The sequence below is a fragment of the Phoca vitulina genome, unplaced genomic scaffold, assembly GCF_004348235.1.
Source record: "Phoca vitulina isolate PV1807 unplaced genomic scaffold, GSC_HSeal_1.0 scaffold30, whole genome shotgun sequence".
In the NCBI taxonomy this organism is placed as follows: Eukaryota; Metazoa; Chordata; class Mammalia; order Carnivora; family Phocidae; genus Phoca; species Phoca vitulina.
The window spans coordinates 22,699,428-22,722,868 of record NW_022589733.1 but is presented as its reverse complement, the minus strand read 5'-3'; the positions used below and the strand labels follow the sequence as shown (position 1 = coordinate 22,722,868).

The following is a 23,441-nucleotide window of genomic DNA, read 5'->3' as shown; positions in this document are numbered from 1 at the left end:
ATTGGACCCAGGCAGCCCTGGGCTGGAGTAAGGAGCACTGAGCATACAAGATGGCAGGACTACTGGCTGATGGAGCCGTGTGACTGCATGAGGCTCCACAGGTGTCTTTCTTCCTCCTCTTGTCCTTAGGATCTGAACAGAGCACCTGTCCTGGACAGTAACAAACCTAGAGAGAGGGAGAAAACCCTCAGGGGCCATCTGGGTGGGAAGGGCCTTGAGTTCTGGGACCAGCCCTCACCCTGCACTGACAAGAGCCTGAGACCCAGAGAGACCGTGGTCACAGAGGACACTGGTAGCAGATCCCAGACAGTAGGTTCCGTCCTTAGTGGTTCTTGACCCTCCTAGAATCCCCGCCTTGGTCTTGCCACGGCAGAGAATCAGGGTCAGATGAGGGGGAAGAAAGGCCGTGCTCCTTCCTATGTTCTGGGGCTCCAGGGTCTGGCCTCCACCCTTGCTCAGCTCCCAGAGTCTGGGGGCAGAGCAGTGGGACTTACACACAGTGGCATCCCCCAGACACTCTGCTGAGGTCCTATACCACATCATTAGCTTTCTAACAGGAATGGCTCCTTTGAAATACTCAAGATAGCATCCCTAGCCAACACTGGTTGCTCAAGCTACAAAACATGCAGGAGCTGGGGTCACTGGCCTATGGGGGTGTACATAGGGTACACTGTGTGTGACTGTGTGTGTCTATGGGAGGGTCTGTGGAAGAGCGGTCTGAGGGCTCCTTGGGTATGATTGTGTGCATATTTCATTTTCAATCCTTAGAGGACTGTGACTGAACATCTCTTTATTAGATTTTTTTAAAGGCCTGCTAATGTCATTTTTCTGGGTTTTATTAGATTACTTTTCTCTTGATTATAAAACCTATCTTTACATATTAAACATTTATATCATAAATTTTACAAAGGTATTTCTTTTTGTGCTTTATCTTTTAACTTTATTTGGGATTATTAAGAACATAAATATTTAATATATTTATATATATTATATATTTTATATATATTATATATATTTTTTCTCCCATGAAATTAAAAAATTTACTCATCTTTTCTTTCTACGGAAATCTTTATTGTTTATCCTCTTTACAAAAGTGATGCATGCTTGGTGTCAAAAATGAAAGGGAAGTAAATTTAGGCAGAGTGAATATCTACATGAATCTTCCTATCCAAGAACAAGGTTTCTCTCTCTCCCCATTTATTTTTCCTTTTTTGGCCCTCAATGGAGATTTCTTTCTCCATATAGATCCTGTGTAATACTTAAGTTTATTCCTAGGAGAGCCACTTTTCTTGATGCTGTTGGGAATGGGATCTTTTCTTTCATCATATTTTCTAATTGGTTGTTGGTATAAGACAAGCTATTTATTTTTGGTTGTTACTTTTTAACCAGTCATCATTCCTGATTTTAAAAGTAAGATGGAAAAGATGTGTTTCCATGGGAAGATGCCATATTCATTTCCCTCAAGGTTTTCTACCACGGTGAATCTGATGATACCTGATCCGTTTCATTAACTTTGAGAGTTTTCTACATCCTTCTCATTACGATTTTCCTTCACTATGGACACTTTGATGCTGACTAAGTTGGAAGCTAAACCTGAAGGCTTTCCCACACACATTACACACATAGGGTTTCTTCCAAGTATGGACAGTCTGATGTATAATACAGTCAGAACTATAGCTGAACCCTTTGCCACACTCCACACATCTAAAGGGTTTCTCCCCAGTGTGGCTTCTCTGATGCCGAATTAAATGGGCATTAACGTGGAAGGCTTTTCCACACTCCTTACATTGAAAGGGTTTCTCTCCAGTATGGATCCTCTGATGTACAATATAGTCAGAACTACAGCTAAATGCTTTTTCACATTCCATACATTTGAAAGGTTTCTCCCCAGTGTGGATTCTCTGATGCCTAGTTAGTTTGGCATTGATACTGAAGGCTTTCCCACATTCCTTACACTGATAAGGCTTTTCTCCAGTATGGATTCGGTGATGATCAAGTAGGTTTCTTTTAGAAGTAAAGCATTTCCCACACTCATTACATTCAAAGGGTTTCTCCCCAGTGTGAATCCTCTGATGCTGCATTAGTTTTGCATTAACGTTGAAGGCCTTTCCACACTCATTACATTCATAGGGCTTCTCCCCGGTGTGGATTCTCAGATGCTGCCGCAGCTGGGAGTTACACCTGAAGGCTTTCCCACATTCGTTACACCCATAGGGTTTCTCCCCCGTGTGGATTCTCTGGTGCTGGATTAACTTCCCTTTGACACTAAAGGCTTTCCCACATTCGGTACACTCATAGGGTTTCTCACCTGTGTGGATCCTTTGATGCTGGATGAGTTTTGCATTATTACTGAAGGCTTTCCCGCACTCCTTACACTGATAGGGTTTCTCCCCGGTGTGAATGCTCTGATGCTGCCGCAGCTGGGAGCTGCACCTGAAGCCTTTCCTACACTCATTACACTCATAAGGTTTCTCTCCAGTGTGGATTCTCTGATGTTGAATCAATTTTGCATTAACACTGAAAGCTTTCCCACAGTCACTGCACTCGTAAGGCTTCTCTCCAGTGTGGACTCTCTGGTGTGTGATATATGCAGAACTGCAGCTGAAGCCACTTCCACACTCCTTGCACTGATAGGGCTTCTCTCCCGTATGGATCCTCTGATGCCGACTTAGACTCCCGTTGACGCTGAAGGCTTTGCCACACACCTTACACTGATAGGGCTTCTCCCCGCTGTGGATGCTCTGATGGGTGATATAATGGGAACTGGAACTGAAGCTTTTCCCGCACTCCACACATTTGAAGGGTTTCTCCCCACTGTGAAGTCTCTGATGCCAAATTAATTTTGCATTAATGCTAAAGGCTTTGCCACACTCCTTACACTGATAGGGCTTCTCCCCAGTGTAGCCATCTTTATGCTGAGGGTTACGCCTGAAGGTTTCCACTAATTCTTCACATTTAAAAGATCTTTCCCCCGAATTAATTATTTCATGCTGAATAAGTTTTGTGTCAAAGCTGAAGGCTCTCTCCAATCCTATACGTTCAGGGGGCTGCTCTCCAGTGCTGACGCTGTGACACTGACCCAAGTTTGGACTCTGACTAAAGAAATACTCCTCCCCAGGGTTGCTGTCGTCTTTCACTATTCCGTCAATGACGCTGCAGTTTTCTTTCTTTATGCTTCCTACTAAATGGACTTCCTGCTGTTTCTCTAGAATACAGGCTTCTGAAAAGTCTGTGTCCTGGGAAAAGTCCCTCTGAAGTTCAAATGATGTATTATGTTTTTCTTCATACATTTCCTTTATCAAATTATTGTCAGTCTGGACATCAATATCTACTATTAAAAAAACAGAAAACATAAAGTATCATGTAAGATCCATGTTAGAGAAAAGAAAAGAACTGTGGTAAAAGGAATAAAGAATCATAGGTAAGGGGCGCCTGGGTGGCTCAGTCATTAAGCGTCTGGCTTTGGCTCAGGTCATGATCCCAGGGTCCTGGGGTCGAGCCCCGCATTGGGCTCCCTGCTCCGCAGAAAGCCTGCTTCTCCCTCTCCCACTTCCCCTGCTAGTGTTCCCTCTCTCGCTGTGTCTCTGTCAAATAAATAAATAAAACCTTAAAAAAAAAAAAAAAAGAATCCTAGTTATCAAGGGTCTCTTGAAAATCGCCAAATTAGGTCAAAGAATCTAAGGTTCATCATAAGGTGAAATAATATGTAGCCGGTAAAAAAGAAAAAAAAGAAAAAAAAAAAGAAACAAATCCATATATGTTGATGTGAAAATATGTCCAAGATACACTGTTAAATGGGAAAAAAAAGCTGAGAAATGGATGTACGGTAGATTCCATTTGTATAAAGGAAAAATAAAATGGGCCAATATATACCTATATATTTGTATGTGCGTGCCTAGAAAACTCCTGGAAGAATACACAAGAAACTGAGCAAATTGGTACAGAAATTTTGGGAGACTTTGTTCTCCAGTATGCTTTATACACTTTCTGTACAGTTTTGAGCAGGAACGATTTAAAAAGATTACCAACCTCTATGCAAATAACCAGTAACATAAAGGTTAAATGTGACAGCAATGGAACAAAATCCTAGGTTTTATCCACCGGATGAGCATTCTTTCCATCACACCACACTTTACTCTGCAGTTTTTTCTCAGCTATCCCTGTGTCCTTAAGTCCCTTGTTGATAAAAATGGAAACTGCTTAAGAAGGAAAAGGCACAGGATCTAACAACATGTAGCAACACAGGATGGCAAGAGTTTACAGCAGCAGGAGGTGAAAGGGAAAGAACTTTTTTCTTTTCTTTGAACTTAAACTCATGGCTTTCCAAAATTCCTCCTTCACCTTTTTCCTGCTTAGAGAAGCCATCTTCTTCTTACCTTTTCTTCTTCCTCTTCCCTCAATCCTGAAATTGGTCAGTCCCTAATGTTCTTTTTTTTTTAGATTTTATCCATTCATTTGACAGAGAGAGAAAGCACATAAGCAGGGGGAGAGGCAGAGGGAGAGGGAGGAGCAGGCTTCCCACTGAGCAGGGAGCCTGACGTGGGGCTCAACCCCAGGACCCCGAGATCATGACCTGAGCCAGGCGACTGAGCCACCCAGGAGCCGTTGTCCCTAACATTCTTTTTGGAATCCCTACAGTCCCAATAGAGCTAAGGATCTTTTGTTCCCAAATTTCTCAAAACTGATCTCAAAATGCTGCCTCTATTTTTCATCTCTCATCTCTCCTCAACCACAGGTAATAAGCCCCCTGCCCCAGTATTTCATTCTAATCACCCTCAAGAGACCCAAGTGACCTGGATTTCCCTAGCAAGCATTTTCAAAACTGTTGGTCTTTTCCCAATTATAAAAATAGTAGTCATCCCTAATATCAGAAAAGTACAAAGAAGAAAATTCAATTTACGTGAAATACAACCACCTAACAACTACATCTAATCTTCTGATGTATCTCCTCCCCCAAAGATTTTCCTTCCAATCATTTTTCTAAAAATGTTTTTATTCAAAATTGAAAATATTTTTCTTCCTTAACACTAATAATGACAATTTTCCATTATCTTTATTCTGTAAAAATATTTTTTAAATTGCTAAATAGCATTCCATCCTGCAGAGGTACCTTAAATTAACCAATTCTCTCTATACTGAATGTCTGGGTTATTTCCAACATTTTATTATATAAAATTATGATGAACTTTTGTGCATGCACATCTTTGTCTGTATCTCTGATTAGTTTATTAGGAGACTCTAGGAGGGAATATCCAGACTATCAAGGACAAACTTTTAAAAGGCTCTTGATATGTATTGCTAAAGTACTTTCTGGAAAGACTACTGATTCACATTCATCCCCAAAAGTCTATTCCAGTTTGGTGTATTCTCTCCATCAATATAATTGTTCTCTGTATGAGCCAGGGAAACTGAAGGAACTCCATGAAAAACTGCTTTTTGCTTATTTTCCTGCTTCTATTCTTGCCAGGACCTGTACCCCACCCCACCTTGTACACACCTTATAGTACAAATGATGTATGTCCTTCTTATAAGGGTCAAGGAGTTAATGACTTTTTGGGGTCTTTCAGCACGGGTGATAACACCTAAGGAATGACCAAGCAGGGACGTCATATACGTTTTCTAGACCACTGACTCTAGACCTCTTGATGCCAAAACCCCCTGGCTCCAGGCAATACGTGCTTTATGGAGGACACCTGGACACTTGTCTTTGTTCTGACCAGTTCCTGGGTGTCTGAAGAGGACATGTACACCGGATCCCAATCCTCAATAAAAACCCTAGACCCCAAGCAAAGGAGAGACTCACTCTCTTTTCCTTTCTCAATCTCCCAAACACTCCATCTGCTATACTCTATCACTTATACTATTCAATAAACTCTGCTCTCACTTCCTCCTGGCTCCCATTTGGTTTCTACCCTACTCAAAGCCAAGGACCCTCTTGGCTTGTCCTGCAGGACCCATTCTGGGTCCTTGGACCCAGCCTACCTATGTCAAGTGTGTTAGGTGGAGCATCTCTGTTTTAATTTGTATCTCATTGGTTTCTACTGCGGGTGAAGCTTTTTCACATTGATTAAAATTTGTACTTCTGATGTGGATCAAACACTTATATTCTTTGCCAATTTTTCTATACTAGTGACCTTCTATTTACCAAATCCTATGGTGTGGCAGATGCTACTGGTTACTTAACCAATATCCATTCTCCCTTTTTTCCTTACTAACACATTCTCCAATTTTTTTGAGGTAGCAATAGAAACTACAGCTAAAAACTGTATTTTCCACACTCTCTTGCAGTAGGGGGGGGCCATAAGACAGTTCCAGCAAATGAGATTTAAACAGAAGTCACCGGATGGGCCTTCTGAAAGTTTTTTTAAAAGAGTCAACTCTGCTGACGTGGGCCTTGTGCCCTGTACCTACCTTCCCCTCTGTCTGCTTAAAAGCTATTTGATTTCCTGCTCCAATTAACCTACACACACTAATTAATGTTTCCATTCTCAGTTTAGATCATGATGGTTATTCGAAAACTTCAAAGACTTCAGTACTGTCTGCTGACTATGGAATGAAATCCAGACTCCTCTGAGGAGCTCCACAACATCACTTTTTCCCCCTTAATCTGGCTGAATGACCACAAGGAACAAAAATCCACTGAATCTATCTTTTTATTCTTTAAAAAAATTTTTTTAAAGATTTTATTTATTTATTTATTTGACAGAGAGAGAGCGAGAGAACACAAGCAGGGGCAGCGGCAGGCAGAGGGAGAGCGAGAAGCAGGCTCCCCGCTGAGATCATGACCTGAGCCGAAGGCAGCCACTTAACCAACTGAGCCACCCAGGTGTCCTGAAACTATCTTTTTAAAAAGGAGGATTCATTGAAAGGATACAAGAGAATCTATGCACCACAAATGCAGTAAGTAAATGGGAAATCACAAGAAATGGGAAATCATCTGGCAACTACTCTGCTTAAGCCAACGAGAAGCTTGCTACTTCAAGTATGGTCTAGGAACCAGAAACACTGGCAGAACCTGAGAATAGAAATGCAGAATCTTGGCCCTATGCCACACTTACTAAATGACAACATGCATATTTGCAAGACACCCAGGTGATTCACTTGCACATCATTTGAGAAGCACTGAATTGAGAGCACTTTCTCCCTTCCACCTTATTTCCCACAGCTTACTATATACAGCTGTCTCCTCCAAAAATAAATAAATAAATAAATAAAAACTAATACTTCATTGAGCACACACTATATGTTAGGCATATTATTCCATTTTCAGGGATAAAAACACTGAATCTTAGAGAACTCAAATAACTGACCTGCTTAAAGTCACAACTAGGAAGTCATATAACTAGGAATAGCAGTTGGGATTGGACCTCAGTCAAGTCTACTTCAAAGACTGTACTTTTAACTGCCAGGCTATTCTGCCTTTCTGTATAAAAAGACTGTTAATTCTCCATCCATCACATTAAGTGCACAATGCTTAGGAAGTAGCAAGGACCCAAAAACACCATCCATTAATTTCATCTGAGAAAGGCAGAATTCCAAAATTAGGCCTGGAAAGAATTAGAATGAAAAAAGATCTGTTCTTGGAATCAGAAACAGCAAACTGCAAAAACAGTCAGGTCTCAACTGTACCTATCTCTATAAATCATCAGCATTTATTTAAATTTTACCCTGTACGGCTGGCTCATAAATGTGGCATGCTTATATGTTGCTTAAGTTGACCTTCTTCTTAAGGAGTTAAACTTTCCCCCATAATAGGCAACCTGTGTGTCCCTTACCAGTCCAGAGGCCCTGGGGGCCTGTTTCTGTTCCATCCACCAGTGGAGATGGGCCCCCCAGCTCACCTGCTCCCTCTAGTTGTGAGATCACAGCAGGTTTGAGAAGAGAAAATCCTGTTTAGGGGAAAAGAAATAGGAGAGACAGGTGAATAATCTCCCACAGATGAGTTCTTAAGCATCTCCTCAGATTGTCTTGGCAATAGGAAGGCAAAATAAGAGCGCTAGGGGATCCCATGCCTAATGACTATGGGAAAGTCGGGGATGGGGGCAATTGGAAAGATGCGGAGCTTGGAAGGTATATGTGTGTGTGTGGGGGGAGGGGTCCTGAGAAGGTGTGGGAGGAGTTGGGAATGGCCCAGACTTGGGCCCAGAAGACCTCAAGATATGCAGGTCGGGTGAGGGTGAACCTGAAAATAATGCTGTGTGAAACAGTAAGTTTCTTTTTTCCACAGTGTCTAAACCATAACTTCTAGAGGGAGGATAAAGAGTGCACACCAGTCCCAGCCAAGTCCTGTACTGGCCCAAAAAGGGCTTGAGGTTCACCCTTCCCAGCAACCCCTGACTCAAGGGGGATTAGGAATCTCAGCACCTGCGGTTCCCACTCAGTAAAGGATTACCAGAGACCCCACCTGCAACCTGTTAGGGGGCAATAAGCCAGGAAACCCCAACTGGCAGAGTCTGGGTCCCAGGGGGAGAGAGGCCTTACCCAAGGAGGCCACATTCCCATAATTCTCCAGCATCACCTCCCTGTACAGGGCCCTCTGTGCAGGGGACAGGCCAGCCCATTCCGTCCGGGTGAAGTACACAGCCACGTCCTCGAAGGTCACCGACTTCTGAAACAACAGGTTCCTGCTGCCCTAGGGCCAATTCCATGGCTCAGGCCCTAAGTGAGGGGCAGAGGGCAGTATAAGGGTTTGGGGAGGGAGCTTGTGAAGAGCACAGAATTAATAACAAGGGGAAAGGTTTGAGAAATAGCACCTGGAAAGTAAACAATGAAGAATATCTGACATCTCTCATGGCAGGGAACCTCATGCCATATTTTACGTTTATAAAAGATATCCTAGGTTGGGATGACAGAAAAAAAATTCCCATATCAAGTTCCCCCAAAGCAACTCCATTCTTTCAGTTAGGCCCTGTCCTCAGTGGCAGATGCAGCTCAGGACCAACCCACCAGCATTCCCACTTGAGATCTTGGCTTCTCCATCCTGCTCCCCTCACCTGTAAACCTCCAGCCACCCCCGGAGAACAGCTATGGCCTCCATCTGGTCCAGCCCCCGTCTGTCGCCTGACTCCCGTCACTGCCCCTGCTACGAAGGGCTGTGGGGCTGCTTGAGCACCTCCAGCAGCTCAGCACTGCCCTGACTGGCTATGGTGGGGGCAGCAGCCCATTCTGCTTCCAGAGGCGTCTTACTGAAAATCCAACATTTTCTGTTACCCTCTCCCATTCATGCCTCTCGTCCTTTCCAACTTTACCCAAGAACTCACTGTTTCTCTGCATCAGGGCTGATGGCTCCCTTTGGGCAGCTGCAGCCTCTGGTTGCTCTCTCCCCCCCTCAGTCTTTTGTAACAACCTTGGGGATGCACTGGCAGGGGTATGCCCTCAATTCCTCTCTGTCAGGATCTGTCTTGCTTCCTTCCACTGACCTCCACCCATCAACAATTCTAGTCCAACCTCTGGGTGAGTCTGCAAGTCACTCATCTGTGACCTTGGAACTTCTCTGAACAATATTAAATGCCTTCACTGCTGCCACCACCACCCTTTACCCTAGTACGTTGGCGCCACCTCCTGAATTCAAACATCCCCCACCATCTGTGCAGGAAATCTCAGCCAGAAACCTGGGGATTGTTCCCGACTCCTCCCTCTCCCTTACCCTACCCCCAGTCCTTTGACTCTCAACATCCTAAAGATCTTTATGTTAAGCATGACTTGAATTGGATTCTTTAACAACTACTTTCCTTGATGAAGCCCACACCACACCTGGACCAATGGAATTCTTTCTGAAGTGGTCAGCTTCTTTTTGAATCACCCCTAAAAATTATTCCCTTGAAAGCCATCACAACTCTGACCACATTAACTTCACAGGTTGCACACATGTCACAGGGATGAGCAGTTAAGAATCAAACACCGGCTGTATGACCTTGGGCAAGGCACTCTACTCCCCTTTGCCTTCATGTCTTTTGTGACAAAATGAGCACAACACAGCACCTATCTCAGAGGGCAGGTGTCAGGACTGAGCGATCCATGCAAGGGCTTAGTATGGTGCCTGCAGCGCAGCAAGCCTCAAACAATGTTACTGGAGTTACTGTGACTATGATTATTCCCAACCTGTAGTCCATGGAGGTCCATGGATGCGCTTCAGGGGTCCGTGAAGTCCCTGAAATTGTAGGGAGAATTTGGTTTGCATGCTTATTTTCCTGAGCGGGGGAGGGTCCAGAGCTCTTATCAGAGACCTAAAGTTGGAGCCCCTGCACCCAAGCCCTGAAAGCCTCTCCAGGACACAATGAGACATCCTGTCCCATAGGACTTCCTTTCTCCTTCTCCAGACCCCACTCCGCTCATCTCGCCGTCCCCACCAAATTAGAGGCACAGCCACCCTTTGTGATGATCTGGTCCTACTACTCCTCTTCACCTACAGCCCAGTCGCTGGGCATCCTAATCCTCTGCTATCCCCCTCCATTCACATCCACGCATGGAGCATCCTCCATGAGCAGCTTCCATGTCCCCTATTCACCCGAGGAGCAAAGAACCTCGGTGTGCAGACCACTTCACTCCTGCCTTCAGGGACGCTCTCCGGTTGTTTACATCCCTTCACATCACCACTCTTCCCACAAGATCCAAGCAGAAGCAAGGAGGGCCCCTCCAGCTTCCACCACAAAGCTCACCAGCTTCCCTTCTCAGTTTTCTTCAATGTGAAACTGTTCAGAGGAAGAGCTGAAGGAGCCACAGCTCACCTGGGGCCAGGCTGTCAGGAGCATGGCTGCCATCACCTGCTCCCCCTCTCAGAGAAGGGCTGGAGCTGAGGAAAAACAGAGAGAGACAAGTGTGAGGCGAGCCCCGTGCCAGGAGGAACAACACAGCCCCTCGCAGATGTGAGGTGCAGGCAGCCGGTGTCCAGATAGGAGTGCCGTGGGAGTTGCCACAGGAAGAAGGGGGCGATCCGTTCACTGGCTCAGTGCCCAGGACCCCTCCCAACCATGGCACTGATGCTCATTGCCAGGAACCCTAGGATTTCACAATTCTGACGTATGTCACATACACAAGAGCAGACATAAAATGTACTCAGGGCCTAAAGCACAATAAAACAAAGACCCACATAGCAACAATTCAGCTTAAGAAAGAGAACATTACCAAGATCTTGGACTTGCTTGTTTTTCTCTAAACAAGCATCACTCTCGATTACACTGCAGGAGAAGCCAGGCTGGCAGGGCTGTGGCCCCAGCACAGAGACCTGAGTCAGGCCCCTGGGAGCTGGAGGAGACAGCTTTTCCCCTACTTCCTGCCTGCTCCCTCACACAGCTGAGTGTCCTCAAGAGCCCCACTATCTCTGTGGAGATCTTGGGCAGCCAGCCTCCCGCATGGCCCAGGCTTACCTTTGAGGTCCCAGGCTGCCTCCTCATGTTCTCCAGCCCTCTGATAGTGAAGAAGCCAGAGCCTCAGCTCCCAGCGAGAGGGGATCACTATATCATCTAGGGTCCCATGACCCAGCATGCCTTGTTCACTGTTTTCAAAACATTTGGACTGCTTATTTTCAGGTTTTTACTGCTCCCAAAGTCAGTCTTGAAAATATGTGTTTCCCTAAAATATCATCCATGTCTTCTAGGATTTCAACTTGAGTGCAGAGTTGTGGAAAACACAGGTTCACGATTCTTTCCATTTCCTCCATATCTGGAGCCACTGTGCCTTTCCCACTTTTGAATATATGTCCTTTCTACACCCTTTCCCCTTTGTTAATGTTACGGATGGAACATGTCCCCCCAAGATTCATAGGTTGAAGTTCTATCACCCAATATGACTATATTTGGATATAGGACCTGTGAGGAGGTAATAAGGTTAAACAAAGCCATAAATGTGGGGCCCTACTCTGATAAGGCTGGTGCCCTTATAAAAAGGAGGAAGAGACCCCAGAGTTCTTTTTCCACCACATGCAGACACAGTGAGAAGACAGCCATCTGCAACCCAAGGACAGCCCTCGCCAAGAACCAAATTGTCTGGCACCTTAAACTTAGGCTTTCCACCTCCAGAACTGTGAGAAATAAATTTCTGTTGTTTGAGCCATGCAGTCTATGGTATTCTGTTATGGTGGCCTGAGCAGACTAATAAAGTTAAGTTGAACAATGGTTTGTCTATTTGAATGTTGTTTTATTTTTAAAGAACAAATTTTTCTATTTATTTAGAACACCACTCTTTTCTATTTCCTTTTAGTTCATTAAGTTCTGCTTTCTTTGTTTCTTTAGCTCTGGAAGAGCTCCACCTCTGTGAGAGGTACACCTTCTGTTCCCTTCCAAATCCTCTGGTCTCAGTCCAGTGCCAGAGACTTTGACCAGCTTTGCGCAGGTATAACCTACCAATGCATCCTCAAGGATCTGTACCACATATGGCTGATTCCTGCCCTGGGGCTTCTCTGGTGTCCTGTGGGGGACATCTGCAGACACCTATGGACACCTGCTAGGTCCTGAAAGGCAGAGAGGAGTCACTGCCTGTGAGACCACCTATGACTCACAGGGGACAGAGGTCAATGGACAACTCTTTTCCCCTTCAGTCTCCTACATGAGATTCCAAGGCTCCCCAAAGATCCTGCAAGACTGAGCACCAGTTGCCTATGGACAGGCCAGCCTGACAATGCATCCTTGTATTGGCTCTCCCTCCTGTCTCACTCCCCTTGTCTTTCACTCTGCCTTTGGAATACATTCCCAAGTAAACTGCCTGCACACAAACCTCTGTCCTGTGTTCTGCTTTTGGGGGAGGCTAGACTACAAAAGGCTTTTTTCTACTTTTTTTTTTTTTTTAAGATTTCATTTATTTATTTGAGAGAGAGCAAGAGTGAGAAAGAGAGAAAGAGCACAAGCAGGGAGAGCAGCAAGCAGAGGGAGAAGCAGGCTCCCACTGACATCAGGCTCCCAGCCTGACTCAGGACTCGATCCCAGGACTCCGGGACCATGACCCAAGCTGAAGGCAGACGCTTAACCGACTGAGCCACCCAGGTTTTTTCTACCTTGTTGAGGTTGCATGATTTATTCATTTATTTTCATTCTTTCCTATTTAGCAATTAAAATCTATAAGGCCATAAATTTTCCCTCTGAATACACTATTTGCCACATGCCAGAGGTTTGTTTTTTTTTTAATATTTCATGTTTTAATTAATTACATTTTATAGCCTGTCAGCAAGTGTTTTGTCTCTGACCACAGAATTCTTTAGGATAGTTTGTTGCTAATTTCTTCTCTGTTCATAATTTCTGGCTTTACTGGCTGGTGTTTAAATAACCTGGTCTATTCACTTCTGCTTTACAGATTTTGAGGGCTTCTTTTGTTGGCTGAAGTGTGAATACTTACAAAGAAAACTTATTCTATGATAGAAGAACATATCATTCTATTTGAATCTAGTAAATCAACTCTACTAATTTTATTATGTAGGTATTTCTCTGGAATCCATGATTACTTTTACTTAATTAAACTGAGATAGCCAGTAAAGAGCAAACTCTCACAAAACACTGAGCCTGTATGTATCACAGACAAATCTTTTCAAGTCTTTAAGAAATGAGTAATTCCAACACTACTGAAACTGTAGGAGAGAAGAGCAAAATAAGTTTCCTGGTCCTTTTTATGATGCCAGCACAACACTGATACAAAAACCACAGGCCAGCCTCCTTTAGGAATACTGACAGAAAAATCCCCAATATAAAGGCATTGACTCCAATAGTTCATTAAAGTGACATACCGTGACTAAAAGGGATCATCCCACGAATGCAAGTAAAGCTTAATATTAGAATACAGATTAGTATACTTTTCCACATGAATAGATCAAAGAAAGATAAACACACTCTCCACCCCAACAGATGCCAAAGGCATTTGAGATAAAATTCAATACTCATGCTTACATTTTAAAATTTATGCCTTAGAGAAACCCTCATATGTAGAAAATATGTACAAAATTATTCATTATCAGTATTTGAATACTAAAAAACTGGATACAACCCACATATCCATTAAGAATACATAAATAAATTGTCCTATCACTTTTAAAAAGGAATATTATCCAGCAGCAAAAATGAATGGCTCATAATTACACACAACTACACAGATGACTTTAGGAACATAATATTGAGTCATACAAGTCCCAGATGACTACAGACACTACAATGCCATTTGCATAAAGCTCAAAAATAAAATTAAACATTGTCTACAGACCTATTTTATCAGATAAAATTATTTTTATAAATAGGTAAGACTATGATTAATGCAAAATTCAAGATAGTTGTTACCTCTAGAGGGGTGGGAAGCTGGGAGCTGGGTTGAGAAGCAGTACTGGAAATATTCTCCTCCTTAGTGGGGTGGTGCGTTCATGGGTACTCATCTTACTACTATGCTTCTTAAATGCCATGCTAGATGCAGTCTTCAGTATGCATGAATAACATTTAAAAAACATACTTATCTCTATGATATGGAGTGATTTCCAGAATATACTGTCAAATGAAACAAGCGAAGTGCAAAAGGCAGTGTGCTACCTCTTGTGTACAAAAGAATAGGAGTATAAGAAAATATGTGTGTATCTGGTCATTTGTACAAGAAAGAAATAGAAAGGGGGCCCCTGGGTGGCTCAGTCGTTAAGCGTCTGCCTTCGGCTCAGGTCATGATCCCGTGGACCTGGGATCGAGCCCCACGTCCGGCTCCCTGCTCAGTGGGAAGCCTGCTTCTCCCTCTCCCACTCCCCCTGCTTGTGTTCCCTCTCTCGCTATCTCTCTCTGTCAAATAAATAAATAAAATCTTAAAAAAAAAAAAGAAAGAAATAGAAGGATAAATCAGAAACTAAGGAGAATGGTTGCCTCAAATATGGGTAGGAAATGAAAGGAGCCTGGGATGGAAAAGAGAATGAAAGGAAACAGGGTAGAAGAGATGAGGAGGGTAGTGACGCTTCTGAGTTTGCCTTTTTGTTCTGACTTTCATAACCATGTTTCACATATCCAAATAAATAAATACACATATATTAAATTAACCAACCAGGATGGGATGGGGGTGACAACCCAAAAAGGAATACAAACAACATCAAATGAGCTTAACTATACTATAATTGAATAACATAACCACACTGAAGTGGTGGGAAAGAAAAGAACTAAGTAACTTTGGAAAGCAGTATTTTAACTAGGTACTATAAGGTTAAAAAGACGTCTGCCCAAATGCTTCTTGAGGATGCAGGATTTATTATTTCATTCTTTCCTATTTGGCAATTAAAACCTGTAAGGCCGTAAATTTTCCTCTGAATACACGATCAGCCACATTCCAGAGAGGTTTGTGGTTTTTTTTTTTAATATTTCATGTTTTAACTACTATTTTATTATAGTATAATTTTCGTATAATTTTCACGATGGTATGAATGAGCAATTCTGGAACTATTTTATGTGTATTCTAGAATTGAGCAAATAAGTGATTACAATGTAGAAATCATCCCCAAGTCACTGCCATCCCAACAGCCCGAGACGAGGGCCAAGTTACCTTTTGGAACTGCCAGCTCCAGAAGACAGTGCTCTCCAAAAGCCGGGCTGCTTCTACTCCCGGGTGACTGGGAGGGGCTCTGCTTTTTCTGTGCTCTCACTGAGCCCTGATTCACGACCCTATGTTAGAAGTCAGGGGGCACACGGTCCATATTTGAAATGCATATAGGTAAGAGCCCCTGTACGACTTCAACATGTCAAAAGACTCGCGATATCACAATCCACTTCACCCCTGCAAATATTCCACCCACTGGCTGCTCCGACACATCTTCCCGAAAGGTCACTGGCATCTTCCCCGAAGACAGTGCGGGGCTTCGTGGCTGTGACAGGAATCCACGCTTCGCCTTCCAATTCGGTCACCAAGTCCAAAACGGGAATCTAGGACGGGCGCAGTCGGACCGCGGACCACCGCCCTACCCCCTCCTCCAGGAACTGGAGGCGCATCCCCACCGCACCCACAATTACCGGCCAGGGCACCGCCCCCGCCGGCCGCAGCCCCACACTCACCTCCGCCACCGGCGGCACCACCGCGCAGCCGGAAGTGCGTCACCAGGCCGCGGCCGAGTCTCTCTAGGAGCAGCGTTGCTCCCTCTTGTTGGTGTTCCGGCCCCGCCCCTGCAGCCCGAGTCTCAGCAACCGGGACTCCTGTGCCCCGCGCCCTTCTCTGGTGGGTCCCGGCCGCAGGGCCATTATTCCTCGAGGGGGGCTGGGGAAGCACCAGAGGGGAGCTGGATTCACCCCCGGGGGTGGCGCTGGGGATCTGTATTTTAGTAAAGCTGCAGGTGCAACCGGTTTGGGAGTTTCCGGCCCGGGCCTGTGGATCTATCACAGGCTGTCACACCTAAGGCCGCCTTTTTAACAACTGTTTCCTGGTGACCGCTTTATTCTCCTGTCCTGAAATTCACAGATGGTGACTTAGAAGTTCGTAGGTAATATAAACAACCCACATTTTAAAAACTGATGAATGGATAAGGAAGTTGTGAGATAGGTAGATAGATAGATGATCGTAATATTACTCAGCCACTGAAAGAATGAAATCTTGGCCATTTGAAACAGTGTGGATGGAGCTAGAGGGTATTATGGTAAGTGAAACACCATATGATCTCACTCACATTCGTTGAATTTAAGAAATAAAATAGATGAACACTGCGGATAAAGAGAGAGAGAGAGGCAAACCATAAAACAAACTCTTAAGGATAGAGAACAAACTGAGGGTTATTGGAAGGGGATGGGTGATGGGTATAAAGAAGGGCACTTGTGATGAGCACTGGGTGTTGTATGTAAGTATGAATCACTAAATTCTACTCCTGAAACTAATACTACACTATATGTTAACTAACTAGAATTTAAATAAAAACTTGAAATTACAAAAAAACCCTAATATTATGCTTTAATAGAGGAGATATAAAAGGAAAATGATTTGTAAAAATACACATTTCAGTATGTAAATGGTCATGACTGCTATAGACCTAAAGGTCAAATATTTGCCTTTTCACATGGAATGTGCCTGAACGCCACAGCCACAATGCTGTCTTTTATTGAGGTTTCAAAAATCACAAGCTGTGATCCAAAATGGTGAACACTTCTTGGTAAGGTTTAAGTGAAACAGTACAATCTTCTTTTGATTTCACAGTAGTTTTATTCCTAGAGAATCAACATACGTTAAAACTGTGTAAAAATTCATTTAGCTGAAACAGGTTCTGGATTCAGCTCACTTATAAATGGTTTTTACCTACATGAATGTCCAGAAAGACCTGAAAGTCTGCAAAAACTTTTCCAAATAGGTGGGAGCCTTCTATGATTTTCAGGACTCGTGACACTCCTGGCTCCCATCTAACACCACTAAACATTGCAACAAAAATACTCCCATAAAATTTCAAAATGAGCCCAGGGGAAAGGGGAACAGCACGAAAAGCCATCGATTAGACCATCCTTAGGTACCCTCCCAAATTTGATAGTGCAGGCATTTCTTCTAGCTCTGATCCCTAGGATGCTACAGCACTGGGATGTGGTTGGCGGCCGGCCCTACCTGTCTCTCCAGCCTCTTAGCACTCTCATTCCTCCTTCTCTCTCAACTTCAGCCCCACGTGCTGAACATACTGTTCTCTAAACCTAGAATGCCCTTCCCTTCCCATTCCAACCGTCCATCTTGACTGTTGCTTGAAGTCAAGGCTCAAATCCCATTTCCCTTGGAAAGCAAGCTTTTTCTGACCACCCAGAATAAGGCAGGCCCCCAGTTACATGCCATCACAGCACTCTGTATTTCTCAGTTTAAGTATCTGTCTTTGCTCACTCCAGGAAGCAGGGACTGTATCTATCTTGTTCAACATCATTATCCTCAGCTAAAGCACAAGCCCTGGCACAAAGGAGGCATGTAACAAATATCTCCTGTTGACATAATCCAAAGGCTCCAACCCCAACTCCAGAGCAGAACCCTTCTTTATTTCTGTGCCCCTGGAAGTAAGATGTATCTTATGCCTGGAATCATTAACACTGATCACTGTCAGGAGGCTTCTGTTTTGCCTTGTCCCTGATCACCACTATTTCCTAAAATGAGCACTTTACACAGCTTCTCTTGTTCAGATAGGAAAATGGTCCCAGGATTTGGCAGAGTAATAGTTGGGGATTACACTGCTCTTGGCAATAAGTTTTTTTTTCCTTTAGCAGAGCTTTAGCTAGGACTGAGGGCTTGTCTAAAGAGATAGGAAGGAATTAGGAGATCACAGTGTCACAGAAATGCTGGGCCCAAATGCTGGATCATAAACCTGTCACTAATTTTACAGATAAGAGAATAAGGCCTCCTAAATAACATGAAGCTCCTACTCCTGAGAGTACTAGGACAGGCACACGCCAAGTTACAAAAGGCCTGCAGAAGCAGAGACCACTTGTCTGTTAATCTCTGTTCTTCCCTTATATATTAACAATCTCTAGCAAGCCAAAGACAGTCTAGAAAAAATAACACACTTTCTGGCCCTCTTTAAATTTTCTTTTTAGATTTTATTTATTTGAGAGAGAAGCGGGAGAGGGAGAAGGAGGCTCCCACTGAGCAGGGAGCCAGACTCAGAGCTCAATCACAGGACCCTGGAATCATGACCCGAGCCGAAGGCAGATGCTTAACCAACTGAGCCACGCAGGCATCCCTAATGTTTTTATGTCTGCTAACACATCTGGCCCTCTTTAAAGTGTGACTGTGTGACTAACTTCTGGCAAACAGGCTACAGGAAAAAGTGATGCCATGCTCCTAAAGAAAAGGAACATGCCTTCCTGGCCCAATATCCCCATCAGTTACGTGGAATGCTGACAAGGGCGTAAGCATCTGACAAGGGGGTAGACCATGTGAATGAGGATGTGGCCCCTGGGGATGACAGAGCTACTAGGAGATACCATAGAGCTGCTGTACCAGCCCTGGACTGCTTACCTTCAGATGATATATGAGCTAGAAATAAGCTTTCATCATGCTTAACCACACTGATTTGGGTTCTTCAAATCAATACCCAAGACCATAGATAGCCTTATAGAATACTTTTAGGAATGAGGAATGATGGAAAAATAATATGCACTTAAAATCAAAACATACTTAAAGATTTAGGCTGGTTCTCATATTTCACTGCTCTGTAAGTCCATCTCTATGCTGGGCCTGCAGCCAAGTGTCCTCCTGTTCAGCTTTAAGTGCCCTCTGTCCCTACAGTCCCAGAGCCTCCCTAAAACCCTTCCTCCCTGCCCACTGGGAGAAACTGACAGATCTTCCCCCTGTTAAAATATCTGTTTTTGGTGTTTCCAGTTTTAAGAAGACATAGTAAAGGTTGTTCTGCCTACGTCTCCTCTTGAAAATTATGGGAAAACAACAAAAGTCTGTTTGGGGTTCATTCCAAGAATTCAAGATTGTTTCAGTACGATAAAAATTTCCTTTACTTATTGATATTGTGAATTAAATTAACAAATCATTCAATCTATTATGTGGAGAAACAGAGCAGGGAGAGGTCTCATTTACAAAAGCAACAAAGCAACCAAAAAAATTAAGACTAAATTTAATAATAAATGTTTAAGACATAGATGAAGAAAAATGTAAATACTCAGGGACTAAACCACTACCACCAACAACAACAATAAAAACTTGTATATGGAAAGGCACAGGTAATTTCTCAAAGAAAGGACATTCATCTTGATTTAATCTATAAGTCCAATTTCAAATAATTTGGGGGGAAAAAAAAGAATTAAAATGGGAGGAATTGCCCTACCCAAATAAAGTCACAATGGGATTTGTTTTGGAACTTGTGAAATGATCCTAAGGTTCATCTAGGGAAAAAAATGTTATATATTTATAAGGTACTACTAAAACTTAGAAATGCAAAATGATTGAAAGTTAAAGAATGGATATACCAGACAAGTGTTAAGCTAAAGGAATAATGGCATTAACTATATTAATATAGCAATGATTTTGAGACAAAAAATATCACTAGGCAGGGTTCCATTTAAGGCAATATAGTGAATGATATAAACTAGTATCTAGAAATTTAGGATAAGATATAATTTATAACATCATTTTATACTTAGCTCACAGGAAAATATACCCAGGTACCAAAACTTAACAAGAAACTAAACCATAGGTTAGCTGCCCTGACTGATTTGGCCGACATGACTGGAAATAGTTGAGATTTGAAGATCTTAATATCTGCAGAGGCTGTATTATAATATTCAGGAGGCCAGAAGAAACAAGGAGTAGGAACTGGGGCTTCTCACACACACATACACCCACCCAAATGCCTGGACCCATGAAAGGATAAATTAGAAAAAGAAATCTTCCCACTAGTAAAGAGAGATAACAAAGAACGTTATAGTCCTTTCCTAGGTTTTGGAGTGATAGTGGGGATGTCCCCTAAGAAATTATAATCATAGTCTGTATTACTGAGTACATAGTTTAAAATTAATGCTAATTACTTGAACTAGTAACTCATAATCTAAGAAATTAAATTAAAAACAAATCCTAGCAAACTAATGAAATAGTCACTACAGAATTTGGAGACAATGACATTTAAAATTTATTATAACTGCATCCCACAGATTCAAAAATTAGAGACATGGAAAATATAGAAATGACCTAAATCAAACTTCCAGAGATGAAAAGTGCAATGTACAATCAAAAATACACTGGAGAGAATTAAGAGTAGATATTGAAAAAAAAATACCTTTTTAAAAAATGTAGTGAACTTGAAGTCATAGCAGTAAAAACTATCCAGAAAGAAACACACAGAGAAAAGAAAATCAAAAATAAATGAACAGTAACAAAACATGTACAGGATTTGCATGTTGAAAACCATAAAATGCTGATGAAAGAAATCAAATCAGATCTAAGCTAATGGGAATAAATACCAGGTTCATGGATTGGAAGATTCAGCATAAGAAAGATGTCAGGTCTCCCCAAATTGATATACAGGTTTAATGCAATTCATACTAAAATCCAGCAGATTTTTTGAAGATATAGACAAGATTATTTTAAAATTTATATGAAAAGGCAAAGGATCTAGAATAAGTAAACCAGTTTGAAAAAGGAGAATAACATGAAAGGAATAGGTCTACCAAATTTCAAGTCTTATTATGTAGTTACAACAATCAATACTGTGTATTATTGGCAGAGGAATATACACACAGATCAATGGAACAGAATGAAGAACCCAGAAACAGACCCATACAAAAATGCTCAACTTATATCTTTTACAAAAGTGCACAAGCAATTCAATAGAAGAAAGATGGCTCTTAAAAAAATGGTGGTGGAGCAATTGGACATCCATAGGGAAAAAATGAATCTCAACCTAGGTATCACAACTTATAAACCCAAAATGGATTACAGACATAAATGTAAAATGAAATTATGTAAAATGTAAATGTAAAATGCTTAGAAACAAACAAAAGAGAAAATCTTTAGGACTTAGGGCTAGGCAAAGACTTCTTAGACCTAACACAAAATGCATTAGTTGTAAGAGGAAAAATGGATACAAGAGACTTCATCAAAATTAAAAAACTGTTCTCTACAAAAGATCCTGTTAAGAGGATGAAAAGACCAGCTACAGAGTAGGAGAAAATAGGTGCAAACCACATATCCAGCATGTACTAGCACATACTTCTTGCTATATTTCTGGAATATACAAAGAACTCTCAAAACTCAACAGTAAAAAACCAAGCAATCCAATTAGAAAATGGGCAAAATATGTGAAGAAACACTTCACTGAAGAAAACAGATGACAAATGAAAGATGTTCAACATCATTAGCCATTAGGGAAATGCAACTAAACCACAATACCATTAACATAAATATCTACCAGAATGACTGAAACAAAGCAATAGTGACAACACCAAATGCTGTCGAGGATGCAGAGCAACTGGGTCACTCATATGTTACTGGTGGAAATGTAAAATAAAATGGTGCAGTCACACTGGAATACAGTTTGTCAGTTTCTCAGGAAACCAAACATGCAATTATCACACAACCCAGCACTTCTGGGCATTTATTCAAGACAAACGAAAATTCTCACACAAAAACTTGCACACAAATGTCTATAGCAGCTCTATTCATAACAGCCCAAAACTAGAAATGATGACGCAGATGTCCTTCAACAGGTGAACAGTTAAACCAACTGCAGGTTATCTATACTATGGAATATATTCAGAAATCAAAAGGAACAGACTATTGATACAATCTCATTCAATCTCCAGAGAATTACACTGAGTGAAAAGGCCAATCCCAAAATGTTATATACTGTCTGGTACCATTTACATAACATTCTTAAAATGATTCTTTAAAAGGAAATAGAGAACAGGTTAGTGGCTTCCAGGAGTGAAGGAGAGGGTTGTCTGTGGCTCTAAAAGGGCAAAATGAGGGATCCCTGTGAATATGGAAGTGTGCAGTATGTTGACTATATCCATGTCAGTATCCTGATTGTTGTATTGTACTTTAGTTTTACAAGATGTTACCTTTGGAGGAAACTGGGTAAAGGATACATGGAAACTCTCCATATTATTTCTTACAACTGCATGTCAATCTATAATCATCTCAGAATTAAAAGTCTAATTAAATAATAAATGAACAGATCATTCATGAGCTGTGGGACAACTCCAAGCAGCCTTAAAAGGTTAGGAGAGGAGAAATGGAAATACATTTTTATAAGGTTTTTATGCTTTACATGAAGTGGTATAATATTACTTAAAGGTAGAGTGTGCTAAGTTTAAGATATATAGTCTAAATCCTAAAGAAACCCTAAAACAAAAACAGTTATAGCTGAATAGCCAGAAAAGGAGATAAAATGGAATCATAAAAATTTGATCCAAAAAAGGGCAGGAAATGGGGTGCAGGGGGTGGGAGAACTATGGGACAAACAGAAAACAAAGAGCAAGGTGATAGACTTAAACCTAATGTTAATAAGTATCTCAAATACAAGTGATTAAATATTCCAATTAAAAAACAAGAGATCACATTGATGATGATGATAAAAAAGCAGGACTACAGCAACAGCCAAACCAAGTACTTCTGGTTCTTGAAGGTAGTTTTCCTTGAAATACCTCATTTGGCCACATTACAACCACATTAGATAACAGCAAGCTGCTAACACCCCAATGTTCTTTGTATCTTCCAAGTCATGCAAAAATGCAATATAGATGGTGGGCATGAAATGAAAAAGAAACAAACAGGTAAGTTCGTTATGTGTTATCAAGTGCACTAACTTAACACTGTCTGGTCAGTAAGTTCAAAACACTTAGCAGCCAGCTGTTGAGGCAGTGTGACCTAGTAGGAATCATACTGAGGAGTCCTGGCTCCTTCACTGACTAGTTATGAGTCACTGGGCAATCACTTCATTTTTCTGAAACTCCATTCATTCATCTGAAAGATGGAGTAAGAGCACATAGTTGTAAATACTATATGTTGTTTCACTTAAAAGTGCATACAGTATGGCCTGGGATTCAGGC

General features: G+C 42.1%; 1 protein-coding gene across 16 annotated transcripts in view; it reads right to left on the bottom strand.

The window, feature by feature from the left end:
• Positions 1-1,049: 1,049 nt before the first annotated feature.
• Positions 1,050-23,441, bottom strand: part of ZNF23 (zinc finger protein 23) — a 25,535-nt gene continuing 3,143 nt past the window's right edge. Inside the window, exons 1-6 of one of the 16 annotated variants that reach the window (XM_032424059.1) lie at positions 15,990-16,435; positions 15,484-15,602; positions 10,728-10,792; positions 8,482-8,608; positions 7,776-7,889; positions 1,050-3,331 (exon numbers count right to left, since the gene is read on the bottom strand). In XM_032424059.1, the coding sequence (XP_032279950.1) occupies positions 1,539-3,331; positions 7,776-7,889; positions 8,482-8,608; positions 10,728-10,760 (2,067 nt within the window). In that variant the 5' untranslated portion in view covers positions 10,761-10,792; positions 15,484-15,602; positions 15,990-16,435 and the 3' untranslated portion in view covers positions 1,050-1,538. The other 15 variants (XM_032424065.1, XM_032424066.1, XM_032424070.1 and 12 more) reach the window with 15 other exon arrangements.